General features: G+C 43.7%; 1 protein-coding gene across 1 annotated transcript in view; it reads left to right on the top strand.

The window, feature by feature from the left end:
- Positions 1 to 15,631, top strand: part of abce1 (ATP-binding cassette, sub-family E (OABP), member 1) — a 104,800-nt gene extending 89,169 nt beyond the window's left edge. Inside the window, 5 exon segments of the mRNA XM_038791925.1 lie at positions 4,189 to 4,261; positions 4,264 to 4,331; positions 5,499 to 5,623; positions 12,259 to 12,370; positions 13,054 to 15,631. Of these exon segments, the coding sequence (XP_038647853.1) occupies positions 4,189 to 4,261; positions 4,264 to 4,331; positions 5,499 to 5,623; positions 12,259 to 12,370; positions 13,054 to 13,101 (426 nt within the window). The 3' untranslated portion in view covers positions 13,102 to 15,631.
- The last annotated feature ends 7,786 nt before the right edge of the window (positions 15,632 to 23,417 follow it).

Genomic DNA, 23,417 nt, shown 5'->3' on the forward strand with positions numbered 1-23,417 from the left:
AACATGCATTTATATAGCTCCTTGAACATAATAAAACATCCCAAGGCATTTCACAGAGGCATTATATGACGCTGAACCGCGTGAGTTAGTTAGGATAATGATATAAAGCTTGGTCCAAAGTGGTGGGTTTTAAGAAGTGTCTTAAAGGAAGAAAGTGAGGTGTAGGGAGGAAATTCCAGAATTTGCTCTGAAAGCTTCTTTCATAGGTATGTAAAAAGGAAAAGATTAGCAAGAACAAGCGTCTGTTAAAAACTGAATTAGAAGAATTTATAATCAGGGCAGCATGGTGGCGCAGTGTTAGCATTGTTGCCTCATGGCGCTGAGGTACCAGGTTCGATCCCAGCTCTGGATCACTGTCCGTGTGGGATTTGCATATTCTCCCCGTGTTTGTGTGGGTTTTGCCCCCACAACCCAAAGATGTGCCACTTAGGCGGATTGCACATGCTAAATTACCCCTTAATTGGAAAAAATTAATTGGGTACTTTAAATTTATTTAAAAACAAAACAAAAAAAGAAGAATAAGAAAACGCTAGAGAAACTAAACAAATACTTTGTGTCTGTCTTCACAGAGGAAAATACTTTAAAAAAGACCTTCCAGGCATAACGGAGAATCAAGGGACCAGTGTAAATGAGGAACTGCAAGATATTAATATAATTTTTTAAATCCTGCAGATTGTAAAGTGACAAATGTAATCCCACTATTTAAGAAAGGAGGCAGAGAGAAAACTGGGAAACTACAGAACCGTGCGCTTAACATCAGTCAGAGGAAAAATGCTAGCGCCTATAAATAAAGGGTGTGATAACTGGATACTTCAAAAATAATGATAGGTTTGGGCAACATGGATTTATGAAAAGGAAAGCATGTTTAACAAACCGGTTGGAATTTTTGAAGGATGTAATTGGCAGAATGGATAATGTTGTGCATTTAGATTTGCAGAAGGCTTTTGATAGGTCCCACACAAGAGGTTAGTGAACAGAATTTGACATTGGGGGGGAATATACTGGTATGAATTGAGAACTAGTTAACAAACAGAAATAGACTAGGAATAAATGAATCATTTTTAGATTAGCAGACTGTGACTAATGGCATACCGCAAGTTCAGTGCTTGGAGCCACAGCGATTCACAATCTATATCAATGATCTGGATAAATGATCTGACCTGCAGAGATCCAGCGCCGTGCCTCCACCATGGAACTTGCCTTTAGTTCGCAGCTGAAATAAAAGTGGTGGAAGTGTGAGCTGTGAGGACTATGCAAAGACATTTTGGGGGATTTGGAGCGTGCTATTGGCTGAAGGAATACAATGTGGAGAAATGTGAGGCTATCCACTTTGGTAGAAAAACAAAAATAGAGTATTTCTTAAATGTACTCATTGGAGTTTAGGAGAATGAGAGGCAACCTTATTGAGACGTATAGGATTCTCAGGAGGATTGACAGACTAGATGCTGAGAGGTTGTTTCCCCTTGTGGGAGAGTCGAGGACCGGAGGGCATAATCACAGTAAGAGGTGACCCATTTAAGACAGATGAGGAGGAATTTCTTATCTCAAGAGGATAGAGAATCTGCGGGGTTTTTTTACCGCAGAGAACTGTGGAGACTTGGTCATTAAGAATGTTCAAGGCTTAGATGGGCAGATTTTTGATCAGTAAGGGAATCATGAATTATGGGGATGAGGTGGGAAAGTGGAGTTGAAGATTATCAAATCAGATCAGCCACGATCTCATGAATGATGCAATAGACTCAATGGGCCGAATGGCCTACTTCTGCTCATAGTCTTATGGTGAGACTGGGAAATGTTTGTTAAAGGGATTTGGGTGTCCTTGTTCATGAGTGACTGAAAGTTAACATGCAGGTACAAGCAATTAAAAAGGCAGACTCTATGTTAGCCATTATTACAGAGGATTTGAGTATAAGAGTAAAGGTTTCTTGCTGGCAAATATAATAGAACCTTAGTGAGACCATATTTGGGGCAGTTATGATCTCCTTAACAAAGGAAAGATATACGTGGAGAGAGTGCAACAAAGATTCAACAAGACTAATTTCTGAGAAGGAGGGACCGTCCTACGAGGAAAGATTAAATAGACTGGGCCTTTATTCTCTGGAGTTTAGAAGAATGAGAGGTAACCTCATTCAAACATACAAAATTCTTACAGCGCTTGACAAGAAGAGCGTTTCCCTTGCTTGGGGTGGGGGGGGAGGGGGAGTGGGATGGAGATCCAGAAACAGTGGACATGGTCTCCGAATAAGGGGCAGGTCATTTAGATGAGGCAGAATTTGTACAGTCAGAAGGTGAGGAATATTTGGAATTCTCTGCCCCAGAGGGCTGTTAGTATTTCAAGACTGAGATGATTGATAGATTTTTTACATATTAAAACATCAAGGAATACAAGGATAGTACGGGAAAAATGGTGTGGAAGTAGATGATCAACCATGATCCTCACTGAATGGCGGAGCGGCTCAAAGCTCTGAATGGCTTCCACCCAAATCTTATAAGGCATGACCACCATGATGAAGCAGTTAAAATTGGAGAAGTTCACGCTTTAGATCAATAATAGCCACTATGAGGTTTTACTCTCCTTCTGGGAACCTAAACGTGAGAAGAGGTGGGGTGGGAAGGGAAAGTGTTGGGTCAGAAAAAGCAGAGAACGCATTTTATTTTTACCAAAGGGCCCTAAGTTGGTGTCACCTGAATTACCCAGGATTTTGGATCATCAAACTGCTGTAAAGCTGCTGGGAACATGATAATTTTTAAGCTAAATGTAATCTGTCCCTATAATAACTTATTGTTTTGAGAAATGTCTGCAGAGATAGTGAATGCATTGTTTGTAATCCTACAAAATTTCCTAGATTCTGGGAAGATCCAGCTGATGGGATAAAACTGCAAGTATAATATTTCTGGTCAAGAAAAGGTGGAGACAGAATGCAAGGACACTGTAGGCAGTGAAACCCATTGTCTGTAAATTGTGAAATGCTAGAACCCATTATTTAGGAGACTGTAGCAGAATGTTAAGAAAATCATAATACTATTAGGTAGGAATTACATTGGTTTGTGAAAGGGAATTGTGTATGGCAAGGTAAGAATTCATGGTGTTGGTGATATATTAGCATGGATAGAGATTGACTAACAGGCAACAGAGTTGAGATCGATGGGTCATTTTTAAGTTGGCAAAATGTAACTAATGGAGTGCAAGAGGGATCAGTGCTGCGGCCCACTTGGATGAAGTGACTAACTGTAATGTAGCCAGATTTGTTGCTGATACAAAAGATAAGTAGAAAAGCAAGTGGGGAGGATACAAGAAGCATGCAAAGGGATGTAGATAGGTAAGTGAGTTGACAGAAACTTGGCAGATGGGGTACAATGTGGGGAAATGTGAGCTAGTCCACTTTGGCAGGAAGAAAAGCAGAGCAGAATATAAAGTGGAGAGAAATTGCAGAATGCTGCAATAAAGAGGAATCCGGAAGTCTTTGTACATTAATCACAACAGGTTAGCATGCAGGTATGGTGAGCATTGGGAAGGCAAATGAAATGTTGGGGTTTATTGCAGAGGAATGGAGTATCGGTGAAACGCAGTGAGCCAAATGGCCTCTTGGACTGTAACAATTCTGCAATCCTGTCCTTTTCCTTTTAATTTATTTTTGTTATGGTGAAAGTTAGGGATTTTAGGCATATTTGAAGTGAATGGTGGTTATAACATTTTAAATAACTTTCATTTCAGAATTGTACATGCTCAATACCTACGTGTTTCTTCTTGGATTACTGTCCAACTCGAATGGCGAATATGTTAAAGCTGTTTCAATGCTGCTATGAAGCTGGACATGAGGCACTAAGTTGTGCTTTTAGATAATAAGCCTTGGTAGATGAATGGCAATGCTATTACTGCAATTAAAACTGTGGAATGTTAGAAGAATACCAGTCAGGGTAGGTTATTGTGAGGTTTTATCCAGTTTTCCAATATGTGAACATATCACCTGAACTCTTGCTAAAACCTCACAATAACAAGAAGTATTATCACTGTTATGAACTTCCATCCTACAGTTTTAGCAGTGCAGCATATTGGGTCCAATGCATGTGCTATCTTTGGGAGAGGCTTACTTGTGAATCCATTCCATAGCTTCTGTTGAGCAGATGATTTTTTGCTCATTTATTTTCCTTCAATCTTGGTTTTATAATCAGTGTTGTTCTGAACAGGTCCAGAATCTGTCTGGAGGTGAATTGCAACGTGTGGCGCTGGCTCTTTGTCTAGGTAAACCAGCTGATGTCTACTGATTGATGAACCATCAGCATACCTGGATTCTGAGCAGCGTCTAATGGCTGGAAGGGTGATCAAAACGGTGAGTATTTTTGCGGAATCAAAATGGGTTATTTAACCATTTGACTCAGCTTGGGTCAGTCAATTGTACTTTCCAAACTGATTTCAGACTTGAGCAAACTAATTCAGACAGACATTTATTGTGGTGTTGGACTATGGGATAAGGCATTAAATCAATGTGCTGCCTGCCGTTCATACTGGAAAAGAGTTTGGAGTTCCCCCAGTGTCCTGACCAGCATTCCTCTCTCAATCAACAACACCCAAAGTAGATTATCTGCTCATCTTATATTTTTCAAAATGAGCGAAAATCATAGTGAGTTACTTTGATTTAGAATGCATTACTTAGGAGGGTGATAGTAGCAGATTCAAAAGCAACTTCCAAAGAAAATTCGGTAAATAGTTACAGGGCTGTAGCAAAAGAGTGATGGAATGGGACTAAATGGATAGCTCTGTCAAAAAACGGCACAGGCTTCCCTTTGTGCTTCTATGATTCAGACGTTCATTTGCTGTAGTGTGATTTTGCTGTGTATGATTACTAGCTGTTGCATTTGCCTACATAACCAGTGTGATGGATGCAAACTCAATGGACCAAAAGGCTGCCTCCTCTGCTGTACTATTATGTGATGTTCTTCTAAAGTTATCTCTGGTTGCATAAGAAATGTTTTGTGTATATTTTGAAAACCTCAGGGGAGGGGTGGCCGCAGGTTGGTGGAGTGTTGGGTCCCGCGGGTCGGGCTGGAGGGTGCAGGCCCTCAAGGGGGAAAATCCAGCTGGGGGCGAGTATTCAGGGGTGTGGTGTGAATCCCCTGGGGAGTTTGGGGATATGGAGCAAGTCACCTGGGGTCGGTCTGGGTGTTTACAATACATATCCAAAAGTTAGAAGAGGTTTTAATCCTTCTAACTTTTCAGAGTGTAACCCTGGAAGAACCAGCCGAAGTTTGTGATTTAAATCACATTTTCGGATGAATCCCAGTGTAGAGCAATTACCTAGTGGAAGTTAGCACGCAAACCTTACATGTAAAGTTCTGATAGAGATTCTCCAGTGCATCTTGGGGTATCCACCAAATCTGACATTGGGGAGCTCTGAAGTTAGAGCCCAATATTTTATTAGGCTACAATGAAATTACTGTACTTTTCTGCCCCTTATTAGTTTACTAAATTGTTATTGATTGCTCTTTTTATCTTTTAGTTTCAATCCTCCATGCTAAAGAAGACTGCCTTTGTTGTGGAACATGACTTTATAATGGCCACCTATTTGGCTGACCGTGTGATTGTATTTGATGGAATACCATCTAGGAGTACAATAGCTAATCCGTAAGTTTTATATTTTGGCAAGTAAGCCATTTTCAGCTATTTTGAAATTTGGACAAGTACACAAGTGATTCGTGTAAACATGAGGCAGTAAGTGTATAAAATTTTGATGAGTGTTTTAGTGCTCAGTGCACGTGTGAAAAAGATTAGCAGACTAAATATTTAAATAAATAACCTAGATGTAAGATATAGTAGAGCAGTTTGTGGGCCTGGGCTACAGTATGTGGGAGTTTGTGTGCAACAAGTCTGTCATAACCTGGGGTTAAGCAGGTCATGGGATACTAATGAAGCCTTAAGAAGGTCATGGGACACTTAGACTGGGAGATTGATATTCCCAAAGGACTATGGGGAATACAGACTCCCTAACTGAGGGATGGGCACCCCGTTCTACATCCTGTATAAAACCAGAGGGCCGTGAACTGTGAGCCGGATCCTGTAATAGAGCTCTGTACTCTTGTTCTGTTGCATTAAACCTTTTTCCTTTGACTCATTTACCTGTTTGGCTCTTTGTGGATTCCTTTCAGGACTTTATAATGGAATCTATCTTGTATGAACATTTCTCCACTAGATGTTGTTATCTTGAATCTCTCTGGCGTAGTCCTTGAGCTGGAGTGCGAGTTGGAGATTCTGACAGATTAGGGAACAAAATAATTATCTGGATAGGTTGGTACAGATATTGGTCATTCTTTGTAGGGAGGTGCAGGGTCGTACTAGGATTCACCTGACCAAAGTAAGAGAACCCAGATAAGCTATTAAATGCATGAAGAATGGAAAAGCTGCAGGAGTGGACGGGATTCCAGCAGAGATTTTCAAACTTGGCTGAGAAAAGATCACCCTTCATCTCCATCAGCTGTTTGCTGAAAATCTGGGACAGAGAAGAAATCCCTGACAACCTCAGGGATGCCGTCATCGCCACCATTTTCAAGGAAGGAGATAAAGCAGACTATGGAAACTATTGAGGAATCTTGCGCTCCATTCCCGAGGAGATCATCGCCAAATCCTTGCTAGCCGCCTTCTCCCAGTTTTCTGACTAAATCCTTCTGGAAAGCCAATATGGTTTCTGACAAAACCGTGAAACAAGGACGATTTCCACTGCTCAGCAACTTCAAGAGAATGCCAGGAGCCACATAAGGGCTATGGAAGATCCAGTCAAAGGCTAGCTGTCCAGAGAAATTAATCAACATCTTCCGACGACTCCCTAATAACAGTCGATGGAAATATGACAGAAAGCTTCGAGGTCAAGGTTGCAGTCGAGCAGGAATGCATTACCACCCCCACCCTCGGTCTCCATTTTCATTGTCACCATCCTTCACTTCTCAAGAACATGCTTCCCAGTGGAGCGAACATTGTCTACAGAATGGGCAGCAAAAGAAAGTGACACTGCCATCGCTCATACAATTTCAGTATGCGGATGACATCCGAGATGGTGAGTCACCAAGCCATGCTTGATGCCTTTACAGAAACGTACCAAAGAATCGGTCTCAGCCTTAACCTCAAGAAGACTTGAATCCTTTACCAACCCGCACCAGGGCAAGATCCGTCAAGGAAGAGAGTCTTTAACGATCACAACATCCGTGCTGATCCTCGTGTACAAGGCAGTCATCCTCCAAACTCTTCTGCATGGCTCAGAAACCTGGACTACATACAGACGTCACGTCATGGCTCTGGAGAGTTAGCAGCAATGCTGTCTGAGACGAATTCTCCACATCAGCTAGAAGGATAGGAGTATTAACATCAGCTTCCTTGAAGGTACAAAGTGCACCAGCATTGAGGCCTTGATCATCCGGAACCAACTCCACTGGGCCGGCCATGTGGTTAGGATGCCAGAGTCCCGAATGCGGAAGTAAACCTGCTTTGTCCAGCTCAAGGATGGCACCCAAACCAGCGGAGGACAAATAAAACGCTTCAAAGACACCCTGAAGGCTTACCTCAAGAAATGCAACATAGATGTCAACACCAGACCCAAGCACGGTAACATTGTGGATAGCACAATCGCTTCACAGCTCCAGGGTCCCAGGTTCGATTCCCAGCTTGGGTCCTGTCCTGTGCAGAGTCTGCACGTTCTCCCTGTGTCTGCTTGGGTTTCCTCCGGGTGCTCCGGTTTCCTCCCACAGTCCAAAGATGTGCAGGTTAGGTGGATTGGACATGAGAAATTGCCCTTAGTGTCCAAAATGTGCCCTTAGTGGTTGGGTGGGGTTACTGGGTTATGGGGATAGGGTGGAGGTGTTAACCTTGGGTAGGGTGCTCTTTCCAGGAGCCGGTGCAGACTCGATGGGCCGAATGGCCTCCTTCTGCACTGTAAATTCTATGTAAAACCTTGGAGACCCTTGCTCAGAACCTACCTGGGGAAACCTCCTGATTGAAGGGACATGATTCTTCGAGGACCACTGAAGGCAAGAGGAGGGCCGGAAAAGGAGCCTGAGAAGGAATACCAGTGATCTAGACTCCAGGACCAATTCTAACCTCCTGGAAATGCCTACAAACTGTGCAGTCAAAGATATGGCTCTAGGATTGGGCTCAGCAGCCATGCAAAGACCCACAGAACCCATGACCGGTGACAGAGTTTCTTAAGTGGACAATCATATTTGTTAGTGAGCGATTGAAGATGACGAAGAGAAGTTAGTGTATGAAGTGCACGAAGGCGACACGATGGTACAGTGGTTAGCACTGCTGCCTCACAGCTCCAGGGACCCGGGTTCAATTCCGGGCTTGGGGCGACTGTCCGTGTAGAGTTTACACTTTCTCCCCGTGTCTGCATGGGTTTCCAAATTAGCATAGGGATACAAAATTCAGGAGTTGAACACAGCTGAGGGAGCTTGCGAGAAAGAGTTTCATTGGAAATTTCACTGGAAACTGGCTTGGGTGCTGGGGTAGGAAGGAACTGGACTGTTGGGATGGTTCCACCTAAACCATGCTGGGCCCTAGTGAAAGCAGGGGTTTTAAACTAGTACTCAGGGTGGAGGCCTCACATGGTAAAGATAGTATAAATAATTCTGAACTGAATGAAAAGGAAGATATTGAGTAATAGTCAGAAATTATTCATTGGACAGTTTGGGGGAAGAGAAAAACTAAAATGTAGTACAAGCCATGTTTCAGCTCTGCAGAACCTTGGTTAGACCACAGCTGAAGCACTGTGACCAGTTCTGAGCACCATATCTTGGGAAAAGTATATTGATTATGGGGGCAGGCAGGTTGAATTTACCAGAATAAGGCCTGGACACTTGAGTGCTAAATGATGATGTGAAATTACACAAACCTAGGATGTAGAATGCTAAGGGATGATTTGACCAAAGTGCTCAGGTTATTAAAAGGAACTGATAGAAATTATTTATGCTGGTGAGGAGTCCAGAATTAAGGGGCTACACACCATGGAAGTTTGGAACTCTCCTCCGTAAATGCCAATTGATGCTGGGTCACTTGTTCATTTTAAATCTGGGATTGATCTTTTAGCTTATGTTGAGCTGGGTCGCAGATCAGTCATGGCCTCCTTGAATATCCAGACTGACTTGAGCACTTAAATGGCCTCTTCCTTTTCCTATATTTCTTTTACGATTGACAACAGGACCCCATGGATAGAATTTTAGCTGGCACTTGGTGCTGGTACCAGTGGCAGGTGGGCTGGGAAAATTGGGAACAAGTAACCCAATGTCTTTCTGCCTCTCACCGGATTTCCTGAGGTGGGTTACCAGTGAGATCAACAACCTCTGTCACCGAAAGGCTCAAATAAAGAACAATTTTACAGGTTCAATGGCTCTTTTACAAAAGCACAGGGGTCGCACACCATGTAACCATTACAACAAAGCAGGAAGGTGAATGTATTAAGAACATAAGAACATAAGAAACAGGAGCAGGAGTAGGCCATCTGGCCCCTCGAGCCTGCTCCGCCATTCAATGAGATCATGGCTGATCTTTGTGGACTCAGCTCCACTTTCCGGCCCGAACACCATAACCCTTAATCCCTTTATTCTTCAAAAAACTATCTATCTTTACCTTAAAAACATGTAATGAAGGAGCCTCAACTGCTTCACTGGGCAAGGAATTCCATAGATTCACAACCCTTTGGGTGAAGAAGTTCCTCCTAAACTCAGTTCTAAATCTACTTCCCCTTATTTTGAGGCTATGCCCCTAGTTCTGCTGTCACCCGCCAGTGGAAACAACCTGCCCGCATCTATCCTATCTATTCCCTTCATAATTTTAAATGTTTCTAAAAGATCCCCCCTCATCCTTCTAATTCCAACGAGTACAGTCCCAGTCTACTCAACCTCTCCTCATAATCCAACCCCTTCAGCTCTGGGATTAACCTAGTGAATCTCCTCTGCACACCCTCCAGCGCCAGTACGTCCTTTCTCAAGTAAGGAGACCAAAACTGCACACAATACTCCAGGTGTGGCCGCACTAACACCTTATACAATTGCAACATAACCTCCCTAGTCTTAAACTCCATCCCTCTAGCAATGAAGGACAAAATTCCATTTGCCTTCTTAATCACCTGTTGCACTTGTAAACCAACCTTCTGTGACTCATGCACTAGCACAACCCAAGTCTCTCTGAACAGCGGCATGCTTTAATATTTTATCGTTTAAATAATAATCCCGTTTGCTGTTATTCCTACCAAAATGGATAACCTCACATTTGTCAACATTGTATTGCAGGCAGTCATTGAAAGCTCAGCCCACCATCACTGTTGCAGTGTAAAGTGGGAAATCATCTTTCAATCTCTCCCTCAATGTCAGCAAAACTAAAGAGCTGGTCATTGTCTTCAGGAAGCAAAGTATTGTACACACCCCTGTCTGCATCAATGGAGGCGAGGTGGGGATGGTTGACAGCTTTGAATACCTAGGTGTGCACATCACTAAAAATCTGTCCTGGTCCACCCACACCGACGCTGCGACAAAGAAAGCACAACAGCGCCTATACTTCCTCAGGAAACTAAGGATATTCGGCATGTCCACATTAACTTTTACCAACTTTTACAGATGCAACATAGGAAGCATCCTATCTGATATGGCAACTGCTTTGTCCAAGACCAGAAGAAACTACAGAGAGTCGTGAACACAGCCCAGTCCATCACACAAACCCACCTCCCTTCCATTGACTCTGCCTACACCTCTCGTTTCCTTGGGAAAGTGGGCAGCATAATCAAAGACCTCTCCCACACGGTTTAATCACTCTTCCAACCTCTTCCATCGGACAGGCGATACAAAAGTTTCAGAACACTCATTAACAGATTCAAAAATAACTTCCTCCCATTTTTACCAGACTCCTAAATGATCCTCTTATGGCACTCCTGTATGTTTCACCTGATGCCTGTGACTGTATTTACATTGTGTATTTTATGATTGCCCTATTATGTATTTTCTTTTCATGTACAGAATGATCTGTCTGAGCTGCACGCAGAACAATACTTTTCACTGTACCCCGGTACACGTGACAATAAACAAATCCAATCCAATCAATGTGTCAGGCTAGCGGTAATGGGAACAACTTGAAGCAAGTACTTTGGATAGTTTGCAGCAAGAGTAACTTGATTTAATTCCATTGAAACAAATTGGAGAGATAAACAGCTTTTTTGATCTTTAAGGCTTTGCCCTAACATGGGGAGATGGATTCCACACACTTCCAACGCCTGCTGGCCTACTGCTGCCATCCTCTCCAAAGACCACCTACCTGAATGCCCTCACAGCTTCCACCATGAGCTAAAGTGGCACATCCGCAAATCGTGAAGCTTCCCTTCCTCTTCTGGCATGCATCGTCTTCCTGTTTTGCTTCTACTTTGATATTCACAGTGCACAGTTCTGCCACAACGCATGCTGCCATTATCCCTTTTAATAATTGGCCTACATTTGAGGTTCTGACTGATCTGCTTGCTGTACCTGACAGATGTCAGTCCCAGAAGCATCCTTTAATTGACTGAGTACTACTAAATACAGCCACATGGCACTCTACTAGCAGGGTCTGGTTATCAATTCAGATATGGTCCCAAAGCTGCATCAAAAAGTAAGTGCGTAAGATTCTGTCTAGTGTCGGTCTTCTGAATTCTGTGTGCCCCTCAACTCTTGCACCAGCTGATGTTATTTTAATGTATATAGACCAGGAAGGCCTAAACTAGCAAGTCCAGTATATATGTAGATCGTGGCTTAGGACAGGATTAAGTTCAACTGGATATCCTCTGTTGCTGTTCTCTCCATTTTACGTGGGCCAAATGACCATTCCTTGTTCCTGCCTCATGCTCTTCTATGAGGTTAACCTTATTGAAAATAGATAAAGCAACTTATTAATTTTAATCTTCATGCCCTATAAATATAGCCATGAAATGAGTTAATGCAGTCTGTAATCCTAACTAACAGCAAAGTGTCACGAGTAGTGAAATGAAAATCGCTTGTTGTCACAAGTAGACTTCAAATGAAGTTACTGTGAAAAGCCCCTAGTCGCCACATTCCGGCACCTGTTCGGGGAGGCTGGTACGGGGAGTAGTGGTTATTGACCTTTGGTTGTTTTGTACAGTTAAGCATGCACTAAGAAGAAGGAATAAGGAATTGAATTTAAGTAACTAAGTGGTTCGCCAAATCATGGGATGGGGTGTCTACTATAATACGTATGTAGTTCACTGCACTGATTGTTGTTTAAAACAATTCCAGTCCACAGACACTGCTTGCTGGAATGAATAAATTCTTATCTCAGCTGGAAATCACATTCCGAAGAGATCCAAACAATTTCAGACCAAGGATTAATAAAATGAATTCCATCAAGGTGAGTGTAAATCTATATATTATTAACTCCACAATCAGACGAGTGAAAGCAATGTGCAATATAATTGAAGTAAAATTCTGAAAATAATTCCAAATGGTTTGCAAAATATTTATAGAAAGCATGCATTTATTCAAGCTCCCTTGTACTACCGATAGTAAGCCTTAAATAGTAGTTTTTTGTTCCGAAAATACCCGAGGTAGAGCAAATTATATGTTAATTGATGAATAAATTAATGAATTAATTGGAGAAAATAGTGAGCAACGTTTTTCACTGGTTGCACTGTTAGAAGGCAGTCTTCCCACTATGAGTAACCATTTATTCTCACAGGGTTCAGAAAAAGCATTAGTAGTATAGCATTTGGCTTTATCAGCACAGTGCACCACTAAATAATGAGAATTGGATCATATCTGCAGGTCTGCACACCGTATATTCATAGTCATGTTTCAGGTAATGTGCAGACATTGAGCTATGTCTTCCAAGTGGCAAGAGAAAGAGTAGCATTGGGAGGTGAGCGACTATGGGCTGCTTGTAAATTGGCTTCAGCAAAGGTTCATTTTCCTTTGAGGTAAATAGTTTATGATATAGAGGAGGAATGGTAAACATGTTTAAAGCTTTTTTCTGGAAAATGCAATAGGGAAACTTACAAAGTTTGATCGATGTGACTTCTCCTTTCTCTTCAATAGGATGTGGAGCAGAAGAAGAGTGGAAACTACTTTTTCTTGGATGACTAGAGTTTCATTTTCAGAGAGCCAAATATTTGAATCCAAATTGCCATATTCAATACAAGAAACATTTCGAATGAAAACTGACAGGCTGCATCTTTTACAGTTCAATCAATAACTACAGAGCAGTTCTTTATAATTTTTTGAAATTGTTCATTTCCCCCTTGAAGCATTTGTAGGTAATTGGTATATGATGCTGAAAATTGTGGTTTTATCGCATCTACGTTTATTTATCGTGGCTGTGATGTAAAACACCAGTTTGAGGCAGACAAGGTGGAAAAGAAGGCCCTCGAACTGGTCAAAAACAACCATGTGCTGTAAAAGGTGACCAGAGAAGTTGTGGTATATTTAACAAAAAAAAGTGGAATTATCAATTCTGCTTTATTTTTACATGGTTTCTTTTGACAATAATTGCATTTTGATGCGTAAACTTTTATTTGCAAACAATGTCCTATTAACAATATTAAATCATATAAAAACAAGGAAGACGTATTGTTTCCTATTCCTTTTTGTAGGTTGTAAAATCCAAGATAATGCAATAAGTTGCACACAGGGAAATCTACAGTACAGTACAATTGAAAAGGAAGATCTTTCTCTTTGCCATGAGTCTTTTTGGATTTATGATTTTGTTTTAGCACAGAGGAAATCTTCCTTTATGAAGCTACCTGCCTATTGGGAGTCTATCTGCACAGCTTGGAGACTGTCCAGAAGGAAGAAGGAGGCAACAGTATGTGGTTGTTGGAGAAGATTCAATAATTCTCTGGATGGAGAGCATCCTTCCTAAGCAGAATGTAGAGCAGGGTTTTTCGAAGTATGGGCAATGCCTTGTGGGTGGGTCGCAGGCAAGTGTTGGGAGGGTCGGGGTCCATCAGTCGAGGTGTTCCCTCAATGGTCCCAATTGTGGGAGAAGCGCCCAACAGCTGCTACCATAATTTTTGTTGAGAATGGTAGCCGTTGCCGCCTTTTAAATAAGAACTAAATGAGGCCCTATGCAGTCTTCCGACCAGAAGCGACAGCAGTGAGCAGATCACTTGCCCTGCACATACATTTGATGTCAAACACCCTGGATGTACGTGCTTTTGATGCCGAATCACGGAGGAGAGCTTCTTCCATTTTCTAGCTGCTGACAAGCAAGGCAAGAGGACTGTGAAGATGAATCATTTTCTTAAAGTAAAGATAGTCAGAGACACAAATAGTCAGTGTATTTACTGGTGGTATAATGGGAAAATTGGGAGCAAGTAACCCTCTACTGGCTATGATCTCACAATTGAAACTGCTGGAGAGAAATGCTCAGGAGAGGGCAACAGAACAGTGTTAGTGTTAACTCTGTACAGAGCTCCAGGGCATGTGGTTAACAGCCTACAAAGAAGAAGCTTAATTCGGGCAGAAAGCAGTGTAAAGATGACTCCTTGAGGTATTGTTTTGACAACTGCCAATGCAAATAAGGATGCAAAACCCATGTGTGTTATATGCAGGGAAGACTGGCAAATAAAAGGAGGCATTTCAGTCTTTGAAAGAAAAGGTGGTGGGTGAAAAATTCCTTTTGCGGTTTAGACCCAGAGTCAGTTATTAACTTATAACTGATTACAAATTAAAAGGCTGTGCTGCTGTATACACATTAAAAACACACCAAAACCCCATGAAGTTGTCAGCATTCTGAAGTAGCATCTCCCAGGAGTATCCGTGCTGAGTAAAACAAGCATTTTGTTGCTATTGCCTTTCACAATGAGAAATGTGCGAGGTTGGATTTCCCATTCTCTCAAAGGTGAGGATGGCACAAAGGAACTGGCTGAAGTCTTCGCCGGATATGCACATTGCCCTCCTGTGAATCTGTTGCAGTGAGATTGTGAGGACCAAACAGGCTCCCCTTTTGCATTAAAGGTAAGGGAACGGGTTGTAACGGTTGGCTGGCTTGGGTTGCAACGGTCAGCTGGTTGGCAAAAGTGGGCCCCGGGGGGATAACAAACGCATGGTATGTTGCCTTCCCACTGTTAGGGGGAAGGACACCTCGAAAAATATTTTAACCCTTTGAGTGCTGTAACTCAAGAACAGATTTTTATTAAAAAAAAGACAAGCTCGTAAGTAAAATACCTTTGGTTCTGAAATGTTGCAGGCCTGTGATTTCCTTATGGTTCACTGAGGAAATCGAAGTTTCTGACAACTGATTTGCAGTGGCAGGTTTCTGGTTTCTTTCCAGTTGAGTTGCAGTCAAACCTGGTTTGGTAGAGAAAACCTGGTTTTGTTCTTCAAGTTGGTAGCTGAAGGTTAGCCCCAATTCTCTGCCTGCTGTAAGTCTAAGGCCAGATCCTTCCTGTGCTGGTCAGGAATTTTCATGTTCTGTCTCCCATGGCTGTTCTCAAAATGTCTCAAATGTTCCTCAGCAAAACCTAGTTTCTATCACATGACCATTGTTTTCTATTGTCCACACAAATGGTATCTTTTCCTTTAAATGTTTTTATTGAGATTTGTGTGGTATATAGAACAAGGGTAAGCATGTACATAATTTGATTTGAAGACAGACAAAATAAAAAAAGATAAAGAAATATTTACACATCGGCCTACTTCTGTTATTTACATCAGTCGTCTTGCATTATTTACAATAGTGGTTACGGTTTCCTGTTCATTTTCCAGTAGGTTTTTTATTCTGGCTCGGTCCCTTATTCTCCCTCCCTCTTCTTCCTGCCCTCCCCCTCCCTTGGTCATCTGGTCTACCTTCCATCATCTGTTCTTGTACCCTGGTCCAGTTGTGTTGGTGTGATGCCGTGTCTTGTTCTATTTGTTGGGCGTGGTTGGGTCCCATGTCTCTGTTTTCCCCCCCTCTCCACCGCCCCTTTCTTGCTGTATCGTGATTACCCTTTCCTGGTCTTTCGCTGTTGGCTGCAAGCAGGCCTTGGAACAACTGAGTGAATGGCTCTTACGTTTTGTGGAAGCCCTTTTCCAACACTCGGATGGCGAATTTAATTTGCTCCATTTTGGAGAAATTTCAATAGGTCGGACAGCCAGTCAGCAGCTTTGGGTGGTGCCGCTGACCGGCGGCCAAGCAGGATTCTCCAGTGGGCGATTGGAGAGCCAAAGGCAATGGCATCGGTTCTCCTCCCCATGAATAGGTCTGACTGTTCTGAGACCATAAAGACTGCCACGCTTAGGTATGGCCACCCTTATCCCCACCACCGTGGACATTGCCTCGAAAAAGGCAGCCCAGAACCCAGCAAGTCTGGGGCAAGACCAGACTATGTGGGCGTGGTTGGCCGGGCCTCCTTGGCACAGTTTGCATTTGTCCTCCACTCCGGTAAGAGCCTGCTGATTCGGGTTCTGGTTAAGTGGGCTCTGTGTACCGCATTTAGCTGTGTTAGGCTTAGCCTTGCGCATGTGGAATAGGAGTTGACCTGTGCAGTGCTTCGCTCCAGAATCCCCGATCTATTTCAAAGCTCAAGTCCCCCTCCCATTTCTTCCTCGTCTTGTCCAGTTGAACAATCTATTTACCACCTTTGCAAATAGACCTCTCTAGTAGTCGCCCATACACGTCGCCACAGTTCACTTTCCCTAGGATGTCCACATCCAGTAGGTCCTCGAGCAATGATTGTGATGGTTGTGGGTTCGTTCTCGTTTCCCTATGTTGGAAGTTTTGGATCTGCAAGTACCTTAGTTCGTTTCCCCCCCCCCCCCAAGTCAGCTGGAACTTTTCTGTCAGTTCAATACAATAAAGTAACATGGCAAACAATGTATATAATTGGATAAATTTGGAAAATGTCAATAAAAAGATTTTTTAATTCTGTGGAATTGCAAGAAGTCTGCAAGTGTGTTGTAAACTAGCTTCTGCAGTTATTTGGACAATGGCAGTCATTTATCCACAAGGAAGGTTTGTTGCATTTTAATGCCCTCTCAATGAAATGTTCCGTTTGCATTTTGAGTCTTGACCTGGCAGGTTAACTTCCAGCCTTGGGTAGTTCCATGTAAAGAGGTCACCTTGCTTATCAACTCCATTTTGATTGAAAAGTATAGTGTCCATTTTTCATAAATTCATGGGTATAACTATGTGAACACATACAAGAATCATAATTTCTTGATTATTACTTGAACTATTTGCAAAGGTGATAAATAGATTGTGGACATGAGCACGAAATGGGGGAAACATGACACTACTACTTAACAGGAAGGGAATGGCATAGGTTTTTAAAAAAAAGATCAGATCCAAAAGCAGAATATAAGCCCATAAGACAGCAGAATTAGGCCATTTGGTCCATCGAGTCTGCTCAGCTTTTCAGTCATGGCTGATATGTTTCACATCCCCATTTTGAGTTTCCCCCCATAACCCTTGATCCCCCTACTCTTATTAATAAAGAACCTATCTATCTTTAGTGTCCTAAAAAGTAAGGGTAGGTTGGGGGGGGGGGGGGGGGGGGGGGGGGGGGGTTGTTGGATTACGGGTACAGGGTGGATATGTGGATTTGAGTAGGGTGATCATTGCTCGGCACAACATCGAGGGCCGAAGGGCCTGTTCTGTGCTGTACTGTTCTATGTTCTATGAACCTGCATGTTAACTTTGAGTCAATCGGAAATGAGGCTGCCTGGGGGTGGGCCTGTGGATGCGTGGGGCGCGGGCTGGAGACTGGCTCAAGGGGATGGCTGATCGGCGGGGGGTTGGCGAGAAGCCCCCCAACCAGGCTAATCACATGGAATGCGAGAGGGCTAAATGGGCTGGTTAAGAGGGCACGCGTGTTCGTGCATTTGAGGGGACTGAAGGCTGACGTGGCAATGTTGCGGGAGACCCACCTCAAGAATAACTGATCAGATTAAATTAAGGAAGGGATGGGTCGGACAGTTTTTCACTCGGGGCTGGATTCTACGAGAGGGGTCGCAATCCTGATTATTAAGCGAGTGTCATTCGAAGCAGGAAGAATAGTTGCGGACATGGGGGGTTGGTACATAATGGTCAGTGGAAAGCTGGAGGGGCTGTCTGTGGTACTCATGAATGTGTACGTGCCGAATTGAGATGATGTGGAGTTCATAAGGAGGATGTTGGATCTGAACCTGGATTTACATAAGCTGGTCATGGGGGGAGGACTTCAACACAGTCATTAACCCAGGGCTAGACTGATCTAGCTCAAGGACAGGCAGGGTGCCAGCAATGGCAAAGGAGCGAAAGGGGTTTATGGGGCAGATGGGGGGGAGGGGTTGGCACATGGAGATTTGGACGGCTGAGAGTGAAGGAGTTTTCCTTCTCACACGTGCATAAAATGTATTCCCGGATTGACATTTTTAATCCTGGACAGGGCTTTACTGACGGGGGTAGTGGACACTGAGTATTCAGCGATCACAATCTCGGATCATGCCCCGCACTGGGTTGACCTACAGGTGAGCAAGGAGTGTAGCCAGCGCCCGCACTGGAGGCTGGACATTGGGACTTTTAGCTGATGAAGAGGAGTGTGGCCGGCTGACTAAATGTATCTAGAACTATCTGGAAGTCAATGACACGGGGGATGTTTCGGCTGCGGTGGTCTGGGAGGCGCTGAAGGCGGTGGTTAGAGGGGAGCTGATCGCGATATGGGCCCACAGGGAGAAGACAGACAGAGCAGAGACGGACCGACTGATAAAGGAAATACTACAGGTCGACAGGAGGTATGCGGAGACTCCAGAGGCAGGGCTTCTAAGGGAACGACGGAGGCTACAGGCGGAGTTTGGCTTGTTAACTACAGGGAAAGCGGTAGAGCAGCTGAGGAAGGCGAGAGGGGCAATCTATGAATATGGAGAGAAGGCCAGTAGAATGCTTGCGCAGCAGCTTAGAAAGCGGGAAGCGCCAAGGTGATTGGGAAAGTAAGGGACAGAGATGGGAACAGGGTGGGAGATTCAGCTGGGGTTTATAAGGCGTTTGAGGAATTCTACAGCAGGCTGTATTAGTCGGAACCCCAGTTGGGCCGAAGGGGATAAGGCAATTCTTAGAGAGGCTGAAGTTCCCGAAGGTTAACGAAGACTTGGTAGAAGGGCTGGGCGCCCTGATCGGGTTGGAAGAGATAGCGGATGGGCTGAAGGCCATGCAGTCAGATAAAGCCCCAGGACCGGATGGGTACCCCATGTAGTTTTACAAAAGGTTCTCTGGGATGCTGGGGCCACTGCTGATGACATTTAATGAGGCAAGGGAGAGAGGGGCTTTCCCCGACGATGTCATAGGCCACTAACTCATTGATCCATAAGCGGAATAAGGACCCGGAGTTATGCGGGTCCTACAGACCAATCTCCCTACTAAATGTAGATGCCAAGTTGTTGACTAAGATCTTGTCCTCAAGAAAAGAGGTAGTGGTCGCAATGGATGCAGAGAAGGCATTTGACTGGGTGGAATGGGATTATCTGTGGGAGGCATTGGGGCGGTTTGGATTTGGACGGGGCTTCATTGACTGGGTCAGGCTGCTTTATTAGGCACCCATGGCAAGTGTTCGGAAGAACGGGCTGACATCGGGCTATTTTAGGCTGCACCGGGGGACAAGGCAGGGATGCCCCACTCCCCGCTGTTGTTCACACGGGTCATAGAACCGCTGGTTATTGTATTCAGAGCCTGGAAGGGACTGGTCTGGGGAGGGGTGGAACACAGAGTCTCACTATACACGGATGACCTGCTCTTACATGTGTCGGACCCATTGGAAGGGATGGAAGAAATTATGGGGATTCTGGGGGATTTTGGCCGGTTTTCGGGTTATAAATTAAACATGGGGGGAAAAGCGAGATGTTCGCGATTCAGGGAAGGGGGCAGGAGAGGCGATTGGGGGAGCTGCCGTTTAGAGTGGTAGGGGGAAGCTTTTGGTACCTAGGCAGCCAGGTGGCGTGGGAATGGGAACGGCTGCACAAGCTTAATCTGGCCCGACTAGTAGACCAAATAAGAACATAAGAACTAAGAGCAGGATGCGGCCATCTGGCCCCTCGAGCCTGCTCCGCCATTCATGAGATCATGGCTGATCTTTTTGGACTCAACTCCACTTTCCGGCCCGAACATCATAACCCTTAATCCCTTTATTGTTCAAAAAACTATCTATCTTTATCTTAAAAAACATTTAATGAAGGAGCCTCAACTGCTTCACTGGGCAAGGAATTCCATAAATTCACAACCCTTTGGTTGAAGAAATTCTTCCTAAACTCAGTCCTAAATCTACTTCCCCTTATTTTGAGGCTATGCCCCCTAGTTCTGCTTTCACCCACCAGTGGAAACAACCTTCCCGCATCTATCCTATCTATTCCCTTCATAATTTTATATGTTTCTATAAGATCTCCCCCCCCCCCCCCCCCCCCCCCCCCTCATCCTTCTAAATTCCAATAAGTACAGTCCCAGTGTACTCAACCTCTCCTCGTAATCCAACCTCTTCAGGCCTGGGATTAACCTAGTGAACCTCCTCTGCACACCCTCCAGCGCTAGTACGTCCTTTCTCAGGTAAGGAGACCAAAACTGAACACACTACTCCAGGTGTGGCCTCACAAACACCTTACACAATTGCAGCATAACCTCCCTAGTCTTAAACTCCATCCCTCTAGCAATGAAGGACAAAACTCCATTTACCTTCTTAATCGCCTGTTGCACCTGTAAACCAACTTTTTGCGACTCATGCACTAGCACACCCAGGTCTCTGCACAGCGGCATGTTTTAATATTTTATCATTGAAATAAGAATCCCTTTTGCTATTATTCCTACCAAAATGGATAACCTCACATTTGTCAACACTGTATTCCATCTGCCAGACCCTAGCCCACTTAACCTATCCAAATCCTTCTGCAGACGTCTAGTATCCTCTGCACTGTTTGCTTTACCACTCATCTTAGTGTCATCTGCAAACTTGGACACATTGCACTTGGTCCCCAACTCCAAATCATCTATGTAAATTGTGAACAATTGTGGGCCCAACACTAATCCCTGAGGGACACCACTAGCTACTGATTGCCAACCGGAGAAACACCCATTAATCCCCACTCATTGCTTTCTATTAATCAACCAATCCTCTATCCATGCTACTACTTTACCCTTAATGCCATGCATCTTTATCTTCTGCAGCAATCTTTTGTGTCAAAAGCTTTCTGGATATCCAGATATACCACATCCATTGGCTCCCCTTATCTACCGCACTGATAATTTCCTCAAAAAATTCCACTAAATTAGTTAGGCACAACCTGCCCTTTATGAACCCATGCTGCGTCTGCCCAATGGGACAATTTCCATCCAGGTGCCTCGTTATTTCTTGTTTGATGATAGATTCCAGCATCTTCCCTACTACCGAAGTTAAGCTAACTGGCCTATTACCCACTTTCTGCCTACCTCCTTTATTAAACAGTGGTGTCACACTTGCTAATTTCCAATCCGCCAGGACCACCCCAGAGTCTAGTGAATTTTAGTAAATTATCACTAGTGCATTTGCAATTTCCCTAGCCATCTCTTTTAGCACTCTGGCATGCATTCCATCAGGGCCAGGAGACTTGTCTACCTTTAGCCCCATTAGCTTGCCCATTACTACTTCCTTAGTGATAACAATCATCTGAAGGTCCTCACCTTTCATAGCCTCATCACTGGCATGTTATTTGTGTCTTACACTGTGAAGACTGACCCAAAAAACCTGTTCAGTTCCTCAGCCATTTCCTCATCTCCCATTATTAAATCTCCCTTCTCATCCTCAAAAAGGACCAGTATTTACCTTAGCCACTCTTTCTTTGTTTTATATATTTGGATAAACTTTTACTATCTGTTTTTATATTCTGAGCAAGTTTACTCATAATCTATCTTACTCTTCTTTATAGCTTTTTTTTCTGTTGTCCCCTAAAGATTTCCCACTCCTCTAGTTTCCCACTAATCTTTGCCACTTCGTATGCTTTTTCCTTCAGTCTGATACTCTCCCTTATTTCCTTGGATATCCACGGTTGATTTTCCCTCTTTCTACCGTCCTTCCTTTTTGCTGGTATAAACCTTTGCTGAGCACTGTGAAAAATCGTTTGGAAGGTTCTCCACTGTTTCATAGAATTTACAGTGCAGAAGGAGGCCATTCAGCCCATCGAGTCTGCACCGGCTCTTGGAAAGAGCACCCTACCCAAGGTCAACACCTCCACCCTATCCCCATAACCCAGTAACCCCACCCAACACTAAGGGCAATTTTGGACACTAAGGGCAATTTATCATGGCCAATCCACCTAACCTGCACATCTTTGGACTGTGGGAGGAAACCGGAGCACCTGGAGGAAACCCACGCACACACGGGGAGGATGTGCAGACAGTGACCCAAGCCGGAATCGAACCTGGGACCCTGGAGCTGTGAAGCATTTGTGCTATCCACAATGCTACCGTGCTACCCACTGTTCCTCAACTGTTTCACCATAAAAACTGTTCCGTGCTGTTCCTCAAATGTTTCACCATAAAGTCTTTGCTTCCGTCTACTTTAGCTAGCTCTTCTCTCATCCCATTGTAATCTCCTTTGTTTAAGCACAAAACTCTAGTGTTTGATTTTACCTTTTCGCCCTCCATCTGTATTTTAAATTCCACCATATTATGATCGCACCTTCCAAGAGGATCCCTAACTATGAGATCATTAATCAATCCTGTCTCATTACACACGACCAGATCTAGGACCGCTTGTTCCCTCGTAGGTTCCATTACATATTGTTCTAGGAAACTATCGCGGATACATTCTCTAAACTCCTCCACAAGGCTGCCTTGACCGGCCTGGTTAAACCAATCGACATGTAGATTAAAATCTCCCATGATAACTGCTGTACCATTTCTACATGCATCAGTTATTTCTTTGTTTATTGCCTGCTGCACCATAATGTTACTATTTGGTGGCCTATAGACTACTACTATCAGTGACTTTTTCCGCCTTACTATTCCTGATTTCCACCCAAGTGGATTCAACCTTATCCTCCATAGAACAGATGTCATCCCTTACTATTGCCCAGATGTCATCCTTCAATAACAGAGCTACACCACCTCCTTTACCATCCACTCTGTCCTTGCGATATTTGGATATTTGACTCCCAGTCGTGACCATCCTTTAACCATGTTTCAGTAATGGTCACTAAATCATAGTCATTCACAATGATTTGCGGCATCAACTCATTTACCTTATTCCGACTATTACGAGCGTTCAGGTAAAGTACACTTCTGTTGGCTTTTATACCTCTGTTTTGAAACTTAACACCTTGATCCGAAACCTCTCCTAAGTTATTTTTCCTCTTTAAATTTCTCCTAATTTTCCTTGTCATTGAACCCATATCTTTCTGTAACAACCTGCCGCGTCGCTTTCTATTTATGTTTTTACTTCCCGTTTTATTCCTTTTTGTATTACTGGGCCTATTCAATGAGC

The sequence above is a fragment of the Scyliorhinus canicula genome, chromosome 3, assembly GCF_902713615.1.
Source record: "Scyliorhinus canicula chromosome 3, sScyCan1.1, whole genome shotgun sequence".
NCBI lineage: Eukaryota > Metazoa > Chordata > Chondrichthyes > Carcharhiniformes > Scyliorhinidae > Scyliorhinus > Scyliorhinus canicula.